Source organism: Aythya fuligula, chromosome 1 (assembly GCF_009819795.1).
Source record: "Aythya fuligula isolate bAytFul2 chromosome 1, bAytFul2.pri, whole genome shotgun sequence".
Lineage (NCBI taxonomy): Eukaryota > Metazoa > Chordata > Aves > Anseriformes > Anatidae > Aythya > Aythya fuligula.
Window position 1 is genome coordinate 176,681,067 of NC_045559.1, and position 14,719 is coordinate 176,695,785.

Sequence of the window (14,719 nt, forward strand, 5' to 3'; positions counted from 1 at the left end):
TTGTTTTGGGCTCAAGTGAAATTTTGGTCAATTCTGGGCTGTTTCACAGAGGGAGCCTTCAGTTTTGACAGAGGGGTTGCTAAAATAACCTCGGCAACCAAGTTTCTCTGCCTAACTTTAGAAGTTTCATGAACAGCTCCAAAAGCTGGCTCCATGGTTTTAAAACGATTAAAACAGCGCTTCACCAAGGAATAGATGACGAGATTTGCCAACGCTGAAGCACAGCATGCTAAAATTATTGACGTATTACCTAACCCAAAGCCTTCAAACTCCCAGACGCTGCCTTAAAGAACAGTTTGGAAAACAATCCTGGATTTAGGACATGCTCGGGCTGTTCTCCTAAACAAAGAAGAATAAATCAATCCAGAGGTCAATCTCGTTTTTAAACATAAAACAATGCTCGGCAAATTCGGGTGAGCGAAGTGGGTGAAAAAGCTTATCTGCATGTTAACATTGGCTTTTTAGACACTCAACATTACGGCCTGGAAGTGCTAAAGAGACATTCAGAATATAAAGGCAACTGGAGACAATTAAGCCACTTACAAAGCACCAAAATTAGCATTCCTTTTGTCAGGCCCAGATAATTCAAGTGCTGTTCTGCCACAAAGGCTATCATCAATTTCTAATTTTAGCTTAATCCATTAAAAAAAAAAAAAAAAAAAAAAAAGCATCTAGCTTTTCTCTTCCTCATTAAGGATACTTTTAAATTATATACTGAAACCTCGAGAATGCAAACTACAAATTACAGTTCACATTCCCACAGGGACATAGGCACTTGCTTTGATATACTAATCCCAGCAAGGGTATCTGACGCAGCTCCTTGTGCCCTAACACAGCCCAGCAGCGCCTGAACTGCTGCATGAGCTGAACCCAAAAGCAAGATTTAGTTCTCAATCACAGAAAGAAAGTCTCTCCCTGCCACTGAGCCCACAGCCTTCTTGTTTCCTCTGCTACACATATTTATCCACAGTAATGTTCCCCAGGAACTGTAGCTCCTGATATTCACTCACCAGTATTCACTACATGCTACCCTGCAAAAGACTCCGTAACAACTTTGTAATTACCCTTCACATTTCAAGCAAAATTCCTGCACTCAGTTTTTAGGACGGTGCTTTCCATGGCAAAGTACTGTCCTACCAGTCTGTAAAGGACTAATCATTTCGTACTTCATCAGTTGCCCAGGATCCACTGTAAAGCTGCAAAGCCCTTTGCTACCCCAGTTGCAGGCTGCAGTCTTGCTGTTACCTACGAGCCTTCGCCAGTAGCTTTGTAGGTTTTGGTTCACTTCTATTTTAATCATGATTACCAAAGAGGAAATAAGCGCTTTTTCCAAGCTGAAAGTGCTTTTTATCTCCATGAAGAACTTGGAAATTCTCCTCCACAATCCCACAAGGCACAATTAACACCAAGTTTGCACAATTTCAACTTGCAGAAAAACAATCGAGGTAAGAGCTGCGGGTGTGAAAGCGAGGTATTTGTGGCCATCCAACGTTTCAGCCAGGTCTAAGCACCAAAAGCTTCAGAGAGCATCTCGCTGCGGCTCGCTGCTGGGTCCGTGCTCCTGCTCTTCAAGGTACAAAAAGCACCCGGTGGTGCTCCTGGCACTTCCACACCACTTCCTCATCTCTCCGCTCAGGCAGAGCCCAGTTGCAACATGCTGAAGTGACCGCAGCTGACATGATTACAATATGCAAACAGTGATTTATCAACATTGTATGCTTTATTGAAAGTTGACAAGTGCAACAGTTAAATACATTGACGTGTTACAACTGTTTAGAGAACATGCACAAAAACATATGCATACTACTATACAGATCATATGCAAAAATCCATACTGGGAAATCCAATTTTTTTTTTTTTTCTTTTTTTTAAATTCTTTGCTAGCAGGGTTTGATAATAATTTTTGGAGTGGTTTTTCCTGTCTTAAACCAAACTACAATGAACAAAGATTTACTTCAAGATAATCAGCAGCCAGGGAACTTCAGAAGTTACACAAACAGCATAAACCTGCCAAATTCTGAACAGTTGCGTAGGTGCATTCTTATTTATGTAGCATTAAAAAAAAAAAAAAAAAAAAAAAGACTTTCCAAACTTTTTCAGATCAGCCAATGAAACAACTAAACTTCAATCTGTACAACCTAAATAGTTACAGTTTTTCTATTTTACAAAGTAATTACACTAAATACACAAATGTACAGTAGGCAAATAACCTTCATTGTAATTATCCTATGACCCAACTGTGTGTCACCTACCTGCCTTCTATATATAATACAGCTTTATGCACCTGTCCACTGCTGCAGAAAACGGTGCAAGTATTTGCACTTAAGGTTTCAGGTGACAATTAAGTGTTAAACACTGAGTTTACCTTTCTCCCTCTTCCTCTCAGATCCTACGCACCAGTCCTCACTTTGGAACCCCGGTGCTCTCTGGGGATCGAGCCATCGCCTTTCGTTTTTTAAACTCCAGTCTATTTCTTCACGTGTTCCAAGCTTGAAAAGCACTTGTATCGGTAGCATCACTGGATGAGTGGAAGATTTAAAAACAAACCAAAAAAAAACCAACAAAAACAAAAATATTCAGGCGTGCAGCTTCGTTCTTCAGCCATCTGCAGAAGCTGCTCCAGTCCCCAGTGTACTTGTGCTAATTCTCTGGAAGAAGTTTATTTTATTAAACCAACCTAAGAACAAAGACTCCTTCAAGCCAAAGGGGGAAGGGAGGGAAGAGAGGGAGAGATGAGCGCGTAACATGGCGGTGGGCGGGCGGGAAGCCTCTCGTAGTGATGCGTGCAGGGCACCGAGTCCTCAGTCCAGGCTGCGACACGCGCCGAAATGGATGTCGGGCGGATTCCCGCTACAGTCCTCCTCGCTCCGGGCAGTCCAGGGGCCGGCGATCACGACGGCAATGCCACGGGCGGCTACGCTGAAGGCCCCGATCCCTGTGAGGCCGGCTGGGCGGGCTGCTGCTGCTGCTGCTGCGTCGTCGTCCCTTGGGACTGCGAGGAGGACGGCGGGGACCCCGTCTGCAGCTGCGCCTGGAACTGGGCGAGCTGCTCGGGGCTGGCCAGCGTCTTCAGCAGCGTGTTCTCCTGCTCCAGCTGCGAGTTCTTCTCGATCAGCTCCTTGATCTGCTCCTTCAGCACCTCCACCTCCTCGCGCACGGCGTACATCAGGTGGCTCTTCACCAGGTCCTGGGGGGCGACACGCGGGGGAGAGGGGGACATCAGGGCACGGCCGAACACGTGCGCCGGGTGGCGCGCCGCAAGCCACGCCCCCCCTCCCCTCAAGCCACGCCCCCCTCCCTTCAGGCCACGCCCCCCGCCGCGCCGGCTGCAGCCAGTTCTGGGCGCAGGTTGCCGCATTTCCCTCCCCTGCCGCCGGCCGGCCGCGGCCGCGGGTGACGTCAGGGCGCGGCGCGGCCAATGAGCGGCCGAGTTATTTATAGCCGGTTGTTAAAGGCTCGCACTTCGCCTAGCAACAGCCGGCCGGCGGAGCCCTCCCGGGAGAGCGGCGGCTCCGGCTCCGGCACCGCTCCGCCAACAAAGGGAGCGGGCGGCGGGCACCGGGCACCGGCACGGGACCGGACCCCCACGCCGGGAACTGCCGGGCCCCAGCCCCCCCGGGCTGCCCCGGCCGCCTCCGGGGGGCTGCGCCTGTTTGTAGGGCGCGGGATGCGCCGAGGAAAGCAACAAAATCGATTAAAAAATGAATTAGAAAGCAGGGGGAAAAAATGAGGGAATAGGGCAAAATGCTGCGTGCTGCCCCAACGCACCGGCACCCAGCCGTCATGGGCTGTGGTGAGAACAGCCCCGTGGTGAAGCCTGATGGGCAAAGCCCCCAGCCCCAGACCCCGGACACAAAACCCTAAAAACACGAAACCCTAAAACACAAAACCCCAAAAACACAAAACCCCAAAAGCTAAGGGGTCCCCTGCCCGGCCCCACAAGCCTCCCGGCGCCGTACGTACCATCGCTTGCTCAATCTTGTTGTCGATCGCTACCACGCTTGCACCAGAGGAGCTGCGAGAAAAAGGAGGAAAAAAAAAAAAAAAAAAAGAGAGAGAAAAAAAAAAAAAAAAAAAAAAAAAAAACACCATAAAAATCAAAATAAGGACCGGAGGGCTTAGGGGCGGCCGGATCCCTCCCGAGCCCCGGCGGGATGCTGGGGCTGCAGCGCTGCGAGCGGGGCGGCCGCCCCCGGGCTGCCCCCCCCGGGCACGGCGGGGGGACGGCGCTGGGCTGGGGGCGGCGGCCCCGCTCCCCGCTCCCTGCTCCCTGTCCCGGTCCTAATCCCAATCCCGGTCCTGACCCCAACCCTAATCCCGATCCCGGTCCCGATAGGGGCAGGCGGGCAGCGGTGCGGCTGTGCGCGGACAAAGGATGCGGCTCCGGGGGTCGTGCCGCCCCCCTTTTACCCCTCACCCCCAAAATAAATCCCCCCTGCGTGTCTCTTTACCTACTGTCGAGCCTCAGGGAGGAGCTGTCGGTGCCCAGCAGGGACGAGAGGAAGGAGATGGAGAAATGCCGCAGCTGATAGACCCCGAGATCCATCGCCACCGCTCTACAACATCGGGCGCTCATGCGAGCGCGGCCGGGAGCGCTCCCCGCGACAGAGCCCACGGGGACGAAGAGGATGAGGAAGGGGACGATGAAGGGGACACGGGACGGGGCGGGGAGCCGGGGGGCTACCGGGATGGGGCCGGGGCTGGCCGGTGCCGGGCGAGCCGCGGGGCGAGCTGCGGGGCCGCGCCGCACAAAACCCGGCCATCCCGGCCCCCCCCAGCTTTTATGCGCCGCCGCCGCCGCCCATTGGCTGAGCCGCCGCCAGGCCACGCCCCCTCCTGCATCTCATTAAGGGAGCCCCCCCTCCCTCCCTCCCTCTCCCCCAGCCCCCCCCCCGCCCTGCTCTGAGCACCCCCCACACACACACCCCAAATTGGTGGGCACAGGGAGGGGGGGGCACGGCCCCTGCATCCCCCACATCGCTTTAAAATGAGACCCGAGGGGGTGTGGGGGGGTCTTGGGACCCCCCCCTCAATCCAAGCTGCCCCCTCCCTATTCAAAAAATTCGGTAGGAAATGGTGCAATTCAGCAAAAGCAACTTAAAAACGCGGGGAAGCGGCTGGCGGGCAGGAGCCCGGCCCCGTTGCCTCGCCGACACCGCCACCTGCCGGCCCCCTGGCTGTGTGTGTGTGTGTGTGTACAGGGGGGGGACCCCAAATCCACCCTAAATCCGCCCCAAAACGCAGCGCGGAGCACGGAGCCCGCCCGGCCCCACACGTGTCCGGGGCAGGGGGGAAGCCCCTTAGGGCTAAGGAGAGCGGCCCCATCCTTCTCAGCTCCCTGCTTCACCCGAAAAGGCACCAGCAGGGAAACCACCCCACGCACACCCGGCATTAATAAATATCCCCAAATAACAGACAGGATCCCGAGTCCGATCCCGGCTCGGGTCCTTAACCCTATTCCACCACCAACTTTACAGCGTGGGCTCTCGGCAAATTCCTCCGCCTGTTTTTAGCTGCCCACGAGCCCGGGTTGTGATTCCCCAGAAAGCTGTAGGGCTGCGCGTTGACGTGCACGCTCTGCTCTGCCCACCCTATAAAATAAAGCTCCCGCAGGGGCTCAGGAGGATGGCTGCGGTGTCACCGAGCGGAGTGCTATAGGGCCAAGCAAGCAGCGTGCAGAAATAATGCTTATATCAAAACACAGACCAGAGCCAGCAACTTTTGAGCGAGCTTCGGCTTTGGTGGTGTTGGAGATCTGAAACGCCGCTTCTGCCATTAAATAATTTCCTCTTGTCTCAATTTAATCCCGCTAAGCACTCCTCTTTGAAGTGCTTCTCATCTTAAGCACATAATGAGGTAAGCTGCAGCACAGAATCCTTTTGTCTCCACGCGAGCCTGCTTCTGCGTGCTTGTTAAAAAAAATAATAATAAAAATACCTCTTTATCCATCAAGCACCTCGCCAAGGTGGGCTTCCTTCGGGTGCCAGCACGGGACGCCCTGCACAAGCATCTCCCCGAGCTGAAATCAATCTCAGCTTTGGGCTGGGCCCCCAACTCAAAGCTAGAGGTATCCTACAGGTATCCTAGAGGTACCGACAGCTATTTTCCCAGCAAACTTCTGTGAAACTGCTCAGACCTAACAACCCAAAGAAACAACTCCGGCTGCATGAAACCAAGGGCTGGAGGGCTATTGATTTCAACAGGCCAGGATTTTTTTTCCTCATTTCAACGAGAGCGGAGAAACCGTACGATAATTTCTTTCCCCTCAGTAAGTCAGATTTTTTTTTATATACAATAAGATCCAATAAAAAAAGACAGAAGTGTAAGTTAAAAACACAGAATCTCCAGCCTCAAACCCGTAGCTCTGGTCTTTAAGGACACCAAGTTTTAATGCTGACAAAAGATGAGGTCTGTATTGAGTACCTGGATATTAGGACGCACAGAGAGGATCCCCCCTTACCAGTCAGCGAGCTCTCCACAGGGAAATCCGGGCCATCTTTAACCAGTTGTGATGTTTGGGACATTTCTTTCCTCAGATCATCCCTAGCTGACTACCTGGCGATGCGGTCGGGATGAAGGCCCCTGCTCTGTGCACATCCATGGGGTTGGGTTTCCGAGTCCCCTCTGGGAGTTGAGCAAGGTTGATCATAGCTCAAAGCCCGAAATGGCATCCAGATGCTGCACCATCTAAATTTAAGGACTTGCACGTTTGCAAGTCCGGGAATCAGAGGCTTCCCAGATTGCATAATCCAAGCTTAAAATGACAAAGAATAAAATATTTGCCTTAATTAAAAAAATCCTCCTCGGTGTCCCGTAAACTGCTCTTAACCAAAGGCTGCGAGCAGGAAGAGATCCACCAAACGTGTCAGTGCCCTCAAAAGTTTTAAATGAGACCCAGGAATTGGTTTGTATTTCACACACACACCCCCAAAAAAAACACACAACCTCGCTCTGTGCGCTGTTGCTATCCCTGGGATGGCATTTAGTGCCATAAAACAGTATACGTGGAAAAGTGACAAAATGTCACCGTTTTAGGTCTCACCACCCCAAGCACGGCGCTGAAATTCATTTTTCCTTTCTGTGAAACCGCTTAAATCATCCTAGATTTAACTCATAAAAAGAGCATTCGACTCCCTGCTCTTACGTGCAGCTTTCATGTGCTGTGCTCTTCTCAAAGCCGAGGAGAACACCTCGGAGTAAAAGCCACTTACGTTAAAATTTAATCCCACTCGTTCTCCTGACAGCGCGAGAGGGGATTTTTCAACCATCTACTCCAAAATTAACTGAAGAAGGGAAGAATGAGAGTCACTGGAGCATCTCGAGTCACACCTAGCATCACAAAAGAAACACAGCGAGGACGGGATGTGGTTTGGCACGCTGACATGGCAAGCATTTGGGAAGCCCGAGCACCCCTACCCCATAGGGCTGACGCCAGGACAGTGGCACACACACACACACCCCGCACAGCACTGCACTGGGATTTCATCATCAAATTAAAAAAAAAAAATGGATCAGTTAATAATTTAACCACACGAGAAATTATTCAGCATAGCAGCAGGCATGTACTTCTCACCAACTAGTGCTTCTCCTCTCTTTTTCCTTTTCAATTCAACCCCTGAAAGCAAGCCTGTATTTCAGACAGACGCCTATCACACCAGGAGGAACAACTCACAGGTGTGTGCCTTACACCTTCTCGGGGCTAGAGCTGGTTTTAGGGGCACTTCCAGCTTCTCCTGCAACCTTTTTGCAGGCTTTTCTTCTTGAGTTCAATGTCACTTCCCTCCCTCAGCAGGTAACTGGATGCAAGTCTGTTCCTCACCCGTATCTTCGCTCTCTGCAGTCACAGGCAAAGGGCTTCAAAGGCATCAGAAAAATCGCTGGGCAACTGAGGGAACGCGTTTCAAATCAAGTCCCCTGGATCTCCTGGCTCTAGTGCACGTGCATTAACCAAATCCCTTTGTTTCTGAGCACTCAGGGCACTACTGCAGCTGGGCCTGGACTTCCAGCTCATCAGCTTCAGGCAACTTCCTAAAAAACGTGGAGAAAAGTCAAGAGCTGCTGTTCCAAGCAGCCCTTCAGGAAGCAAGGGGGGAATTTCCAGAACCATGACCTGATTTAGCAGGGTTACTGCACACTGCAGGGCACCCCAAAGCCTCCCTCCTTTACCAACCACCACGTCAGGCACCCCGCAGAGCACTTCCATGGGAAATGCATTGAAACTTGCCTTGCTCAGGGAAGAAATCATAATAAAGCCACGCAGATGCGATGCTTGGTGTAAAGACTACGAACGGAGGTGTTCTTGAAAACTACTTAAAATTACCTAAAAGACAGCTGAAGAGGCATTTCGATCCGATCTGACTTGGCCTCAAGGCTCTGGAAGATGCGCTACCTACTTGAACACGGCTTTTCTCTCCCGTAGCCCTGCCACACTGCAAACCAGAGAGCAGCCAGCGCAGACGTGCAAGCTCAGCACGTTTTGAGCACGTCCCCGGAGCACCTTCCAGGCCAGAGCCTGCAAGTGGCTGGCAGAGCTCCACGTCATTTAAAGAAAGGAAAAAAAATAAAAGCCAAAGACCTTGTTCTCCTTGGAGCAGGGTCCAGCCTTCCCCAGCACCCTGCTACCACTCCAAAGGAGCTTTAGGGCTTCCTGTAGGGCTTTCTGTGAAGCCCTACATTTAGCCACCCCTGAGCCAGGCACTGCCAGCAGAAGATGTCCCCTTACCTTAATCTTCTCACGCACGGCCCGCGGGGATTACAGCACGGTATTTCACAGCTGCTCCACACAAGGGTAATCACCTCGATGGGGAGCTCGCCGAGTTTATGAATGGTGCCGGGGTTACAAAGCGGGCCAGCCCATTCCCTCAGACTGACGGTGGTTTCCTGGTGGATATCTGCCTAAAATACATTTCACGAGCTGTTCCAAGAGCCTCCCGTACAGAGCAAGGCCTGAAGTCACTTACGGGCCGCACCAGGAACATGACACTTCTTGAGAACTCTTACCTAATCCTCCAGAAACCGCTGTCACCAAGATGACACCTGCAGCCTCTACAGCTGAAGACAAAAACCAAAACCCAACAAACCCCAACCCCGAGCGATTCCAGCAGCAGCAGTGTGAGATGAGTAACCTGTTTGGGAACGCACGGGAGTCCCAAACAGCTCCCAGGGACGTTTCCTCATTCCCAGGCGAGGTGTTAGCTCAGGTGCCCAGCAGCAGCCACACTGAGCTGCCACCCCACAACCCATTTGGGAAGGAAAAAGGGTCTGCAGCCATCCCGGGCTTGAAGTCCCTCCTCGGGGAAGCCAGGGAAGCAGAGTGGCAGTGCCCCAGCAGGCGAGGGACAGGTGACCTCCTGCAGAAACACCCGTGGGCAGCCTGCCATCACACAGTCATCGCCTGCCCTGACCCGGTACGGAGCAGGGGAATTCCTCCGGCTCTTCCCGGCTGCTGGAGGCCCTGGGCAGGAGGAGGTGCCATCAGTCAGTTTAATCATTGTAACCAAAAACAGCGGTAAGTGAAGGTTTGAGTCACAGGTGGTGCTGCTGAGCTGTGCCCCTGCCTTCGGTCAGGTTGCCCAAACGTGCTCCTCAGCCCCGTTTCTGTAGTGCTGAGCATTATCATGCTGGCTGCTGATAAACCAAAGCGGGCAGAAAACCACCACTGAATTGGTTCAGATATCGGAGGAATTTACTTGTGCTGATGGACTGAGGTGTTACTGTACCTGAAATAATCCTTGAAAGGACTGGGACCTGTTTAAGTGGAGCAGTTACCTTTAAAGGAGAAAATGCTGGGTGCTGTCAATTTTTTTATTTCACTTATCAGGGCACATCTGTTTAGTATGTTAATGATGAATTAAAGCCTACCTTTTAAAAACAGTAGGGAGGACTAGCCCACAAATACAGGATGGGCTTTCTAGCCCTTGGTATCATCAGATGGCCCAGCACCAGAGTGACCAAATGCCCTTAGTTAAGCTCCACTTTAACCAAGCTGAAAGTATCTGAATCCGGATCTGGCTTTTTTTTTTTTTTCCTTCCCCTTTCCCATACCCAGGTCATCTCTATTTCCAGCCACGTTTCAAGAAGAAGTAGAGGACACCCCAGCACTGTTCTTTCAGTAGCAGGATGGAGAGGCATTGACATGCTCCAGATCTCGAGTGGACACAACTGCCTACCTGCAGTCTTGACTACAAAGGAAGCAGGAGCTCACACACACCCATATTGACCCTATTTCCAGCTGCCCAGGAGCATGTAGGAATTTGGGGTCACTTTTCCAAAGCACTGTGGAAGAGCTGAAGTGCCTGGAATCTAAATCTCAGGCTTCATTCGTTTAATCACGAATGGTTTGGGTTGGAAGGGGCCTTAAAGACCACCCAGTTCCCTCCCCCCTGCCATGGGCAGGGACACCTCCCACTACATCAGGTTGCTCCAAGTCCCATCCAGCCTTGATGGGGATTCTGGCAGCTAAGCTTACAATGAAAAAGTGTAAAATATTTAACTCTATTGAAAGTAAAAACCTTTCTCAGCCCCCTGTAAACTGCCATTGACCAAGGACTGCATGTGGGGCAGTGAGAGGGGATGAACACCAACTGTGTGGTAGCATCCTGAGAGCCTGAAATGAGACATCTGACCTGGGATTCATCCTTCTTTCCTACAGAAAGCTGCACACAGCTTCACTCGCCCTCCAAAGACACCGTGTCTTCTTTGGACTTGGCCTATGTGTTCAGTAGGGTCAGTTTGGGAAGGGAAATGTAACCATATGCAGTATAGGCTGCAAAAGCAGTTCAGTTTCTCCTTCACTTGTAACCCCCGGTGACGCGACAGTCATTCAATCTTAATTTAGAGAACAGCAGCCAGAGCAAAACCAGCATCTCTGCAAGAGACACCGAAGGAAACACAAACAAACGAGAAGCAAACAGGAAGCAGCCTGCCGAAAACGCGCAGCAGAGAGCACCCGAACTCTCAGAATAAAGCTACCGTGCAAATCGTGTCTCTGAGCAGAGCTGCCGCATCACGCCGCCGTGTGTAGCAATAAAATGAGTGACAGCAAAACACTGTGACTACGCCAGAAGCTGACAGAGGAACATCACACACCTCGGCTCCATCACACGTTTTCACTACTATGCTGTGTAGTTTTTGTTTTAAGGGTGTGGTGTAACAAAAGCACCAGTTCAGAGACTCGAAGCTATGAGGAACATGCCCCGTGCTTCCTCCCACAGCAGCCTATTTGTCTCCTGTGCACAGACCGATAACCAAGCAGCATCCGAAGTAGGGCATTTCCCCCCCTCTATCACGTATTTTAAATCAGCTCGGTAAAATAACTCTTCCCATTCACCAAATTACAGGGTATTTCTTCTACACACTAGGGGAAACAGATCAAAGTGAAGCGTGCATTGCACATTTCCCTGTTTGCGTGGGAAATTAGGTTAATAAATGCAGCTTGCAGAAGACCTAGTTGTATTTCATCGCCTTTCCAAGCATTCAGCAAGGCTGAACAACCGCGCCTTGAGTGTGTTGAGGTGGGAGATGCTACATCCTATTTCTGAAACACGCCTGAACACACACAATATTGTTTGATAACATGATTCAAACCACATTCAAATTCTCGTTTTGGGTTTAGCAGTACCTCACCTAAGTTTCCGAATGACTGCAGTGATGTGTTTTTGAGAAGAGAAAAGAAAACATGAATGGAAAATGTTTTATAATAGGGATTATTTTGAATATTGCAGTGAAGACTCTTCAAGACACGTAGACTTCTGGTGAATGAGTAAACCACTCTGCGTGACACAGTGCTCTCAACTGGAATTATACTCGTAGCTTGAAACAGCCTGAAATGGTTTTAACAAGTGCCAAGTACTTGGGTTTAGGAGAAGCATTTAAGTACTTGCTCAAACAAAATGGTTTAAGAAATCCTTATAACAACAACACAGAGAGACAAGTGAAGCAAGCATCGAAAGATTTCAGCTTTCTAAATACCTCTTCTTTAGGTGCTGCTCCAGTTCCAAGAAGAACACTTTCATGGTCACCCCGTCAGAGCCCCGCTTCTGGAGAAACGTCACTCTCATTGATGTATCTGTGTAGTACCTGCTGACCAGTTCCCCCAGACAGAGCCTGAAGAAGTACCCTGCAATCCCTGGCAGCCCTGAGCAGGAACCACAGAGCCCTGCCCGTTAACGATTATCCCCTCGCTCCTATTCAAAGTTTGCGGAGTTCAGTGGTGGTTGGTGGCGATCAACAAAAACAAGAAGGGCAAACGGTGACGACACAGCAGATCTCGGGATCACGTGGCTTTGTGTTACATAAAGCTTCAAGAGAGATTACCATCTTCACGATTAGGTTTTCGCATCTCAAGCAAACGCATCTGCTTTCAGCAGCGCCGGCTCCTCTAATTCGGACTGCTCCTGCTTGTTGTGAAGCAGGGGATCGCTGCTAACAGGTAGCTAATTGTGCTCACAGCCAGCCGAGCTGTACTACTCCAATCAGCCCCAGCACTTAATGACAGCTGTAATTAGACACGGAACCAACGGGTTAGCCCCCCAAAATTTACACAGGCAAATCCTGCCCCTGCCCGCTATCACCACAAGGACTGGCGGCGAGTTACAGATGTGATTGATTCATTTGAGCCTTCCCCTTTAGGCCAGGTTAAGACAACTCATCTCTCCTCCTGAGCCCTGTATCAATTCAAAGTTCCCCTGATTGCTGTCTATTCCTCTATTCCTCCTCACAAACACAAAAACTATATAGGAAAGAAAAGCAGGGAAGGCACAGGGCAGCAGAAAACCAACCCCAACTGTCTGAGCTGACAAGTCGAGCATCACATGAGGGGAATATTTTGGCTAGGAGTCAGAAAGGAAGCAGGCGGACAAAAATAACACAATTTTGGGCAGGGGGGGAATAGCTGCCCAGTCCCAGAGCCAAGAGGGAGTTCAGATAATTTAGGCTGGTATCCTGCTGGTATCACCACCACCTTATCACTTGTCCTACAGCCCCCTCGGCATCCTGTACACTCCACAGCTGACCGGAGGATTGCCATCAGTGGTGGTCAGGCTTGGCTGAGCCAACACCCAATGGCTTCAGATTTTAAGCTGTCCTTCCCACAAACCTCTTTAACATCCTTTTTGCCATCTGTGCTGCCTGTGCTCCCCTCTCTAAAGCTGCACCACTGACATCAGCACGGAGACAGCCTTCCTCCTTAGCTGCTGTGCATGCAGCCGTCACAGATGTCCTGCAGGGTGCTCGAACCAACAAATACACGAGCCTGTTGGCATGGGAAAGGACAAAAGCCGATGTTAACCTTTTACTTGGACAGTCTCTGCTTCCTCCCTTCCTATTCCACGATGATCCCTGTACAGGAGCTCCATCGAGGCAGCTGACAACGAGGTCCAGTAACGTGCACATCTCACCTACAGCAGCACAGCTCCAGCACTGCTCTGACTCAAATCCGGGATTCCTTTGTAGTCAGAAGGATGATTAAATAAATGTTAGATTACGTGGGGGAAAAAAATAAATCAATTTTTCAGAGACCAATCTTCAAGCACTAAATATAATTTATGGAAGATAGATAACCATATGTACTATCAACTCATGCCCACACACAAATTAAAAGATACTGTAAAAAAAAAGTTTTCCATCCTCCTCCTCACAAGCTAATGCCAAAATCCTTGTAATTTGCTCTGATTATTGAAGAAGCCATGACAGAGCCAGTCTGACAAAGAAAGGTGAATATATTTATATATATGCACGTATGATGCAGGGCTACTGGATACATTCAGCTGCTCTGTCTGGCAGAGAAGCAAGCCTGCTGCTGGATGCACAAGGAGAAGCTCCCATCTCTGATAACACTGTGCCTTTCCTCATGCCTCAGCCCCAGTTCTGGCAGCAAATTCGCAGTAAAAGCAGGCTTTAACACTCACAGGCTTTATTTAAAGCTAATTCTCCAGCTATTATACGTAGAGCTGTTTCCATACCACTGACCCAAAAGCGCATATTCATAGCTGCGACGCATCACCTTGTTATTTGGGGTGTTCGCGCCCCAGAGGAGTTTTATCGGTTCAATTTGCCACCTTCAAGAAAAACAGCGAAGGATTTGCTGTGTCAGTTGCTAGGCTGAGACCAAATTAAATTTTAAAACACAACCACTTCAGGGCCAGGTATGCCGATAACCGCGTGATTTTGCTCGCAACCGTGCCCACAAAAGCGCCTGTTCTGGTTACAGGGCGTCCAAGTAATTAAAAATATTGCTCAGTTATGTGTAGGTCAACAACTTGCAGGTAATAGAAACCACAGCGAAATTGTAAGTCAGCTGGATGAACCAAGTGATGGAACATTTTTACTGCTTTGAAAAATAGCCTCTAGCTGCAACTGAAAAAAAAAAAGAAAAAAAAGCCTGAAGTACAAGGATCTGCTTTCTGCTGCTGTCACATTCGAGAACTCAGCACCGAGCTCTGCTTTCCTTCCTTTGTCCTGAACCATCCTGGCTGTTATGTAAAGTGACAGATTGCGCACAGATGAATTATCACCGTGGGTACACTAGGATGTCAGATATGGATAAGTTTTAGCATTTAATGAAACAAAACAAAAAAAAAAAAACAACAAGATTTCATGCATCATCGCATCAGGGTACCTCGCTTCCCCCACACACACCCCGATAGCTGGGATGCCCCCAAAGGGGAAGGGGGGAGAGCACTGCGAGACGTTCGGCTTGCTGTACTCCCCAACAGCTTTG

At 50.2% G+C, this 14,719-nt stretch overlaps 1 protein-coding gene across 3 annotated transcripts in view; it reads right to left on the minus strand.

Moving 5' to 3' along the window:
• Nucleotides 1-1,701: 1,701 nt before the first annotated feature.
• Nucleotides 1,702-14,719, minus strand: part of TSC22D1 (TSC22 domain family member 1) — a 77,771-nt gene continuing 64,753 nt past the window's right edge. The window contains exons 1-3 of one of the 3 annotated variants that reach the window (XM_032188866.1): nucleotides 4,452-4,662; nucleotides 3,964-4,015; nucleotides 1,702-3,187 (exon numbers count right to left, since the gene is read on the minus strand). In XM_032188866.1, coding sequence (XP_032044757.1) covers nucleotides 2,915-3,187; nucleotides 3,964-4,015; nucleotides 4,452-4,576 — 450 coding nt within the window. In that variant the 5' untranslated portion in view covers nucleotides 4,577-4,662 and the 3' untranslated portion in view covers nucleotides 1,702-2,914. Of the gene's footprint in view, nucleotides 3,188-3,963; nucleotides 4,016-4,451; nucleotides 4,663-14,719 lie in introns of those variants that run through there. The other 2 variants (XM_032188875.1, XM_032188857.1) reach the window with 2 other exon arrangements.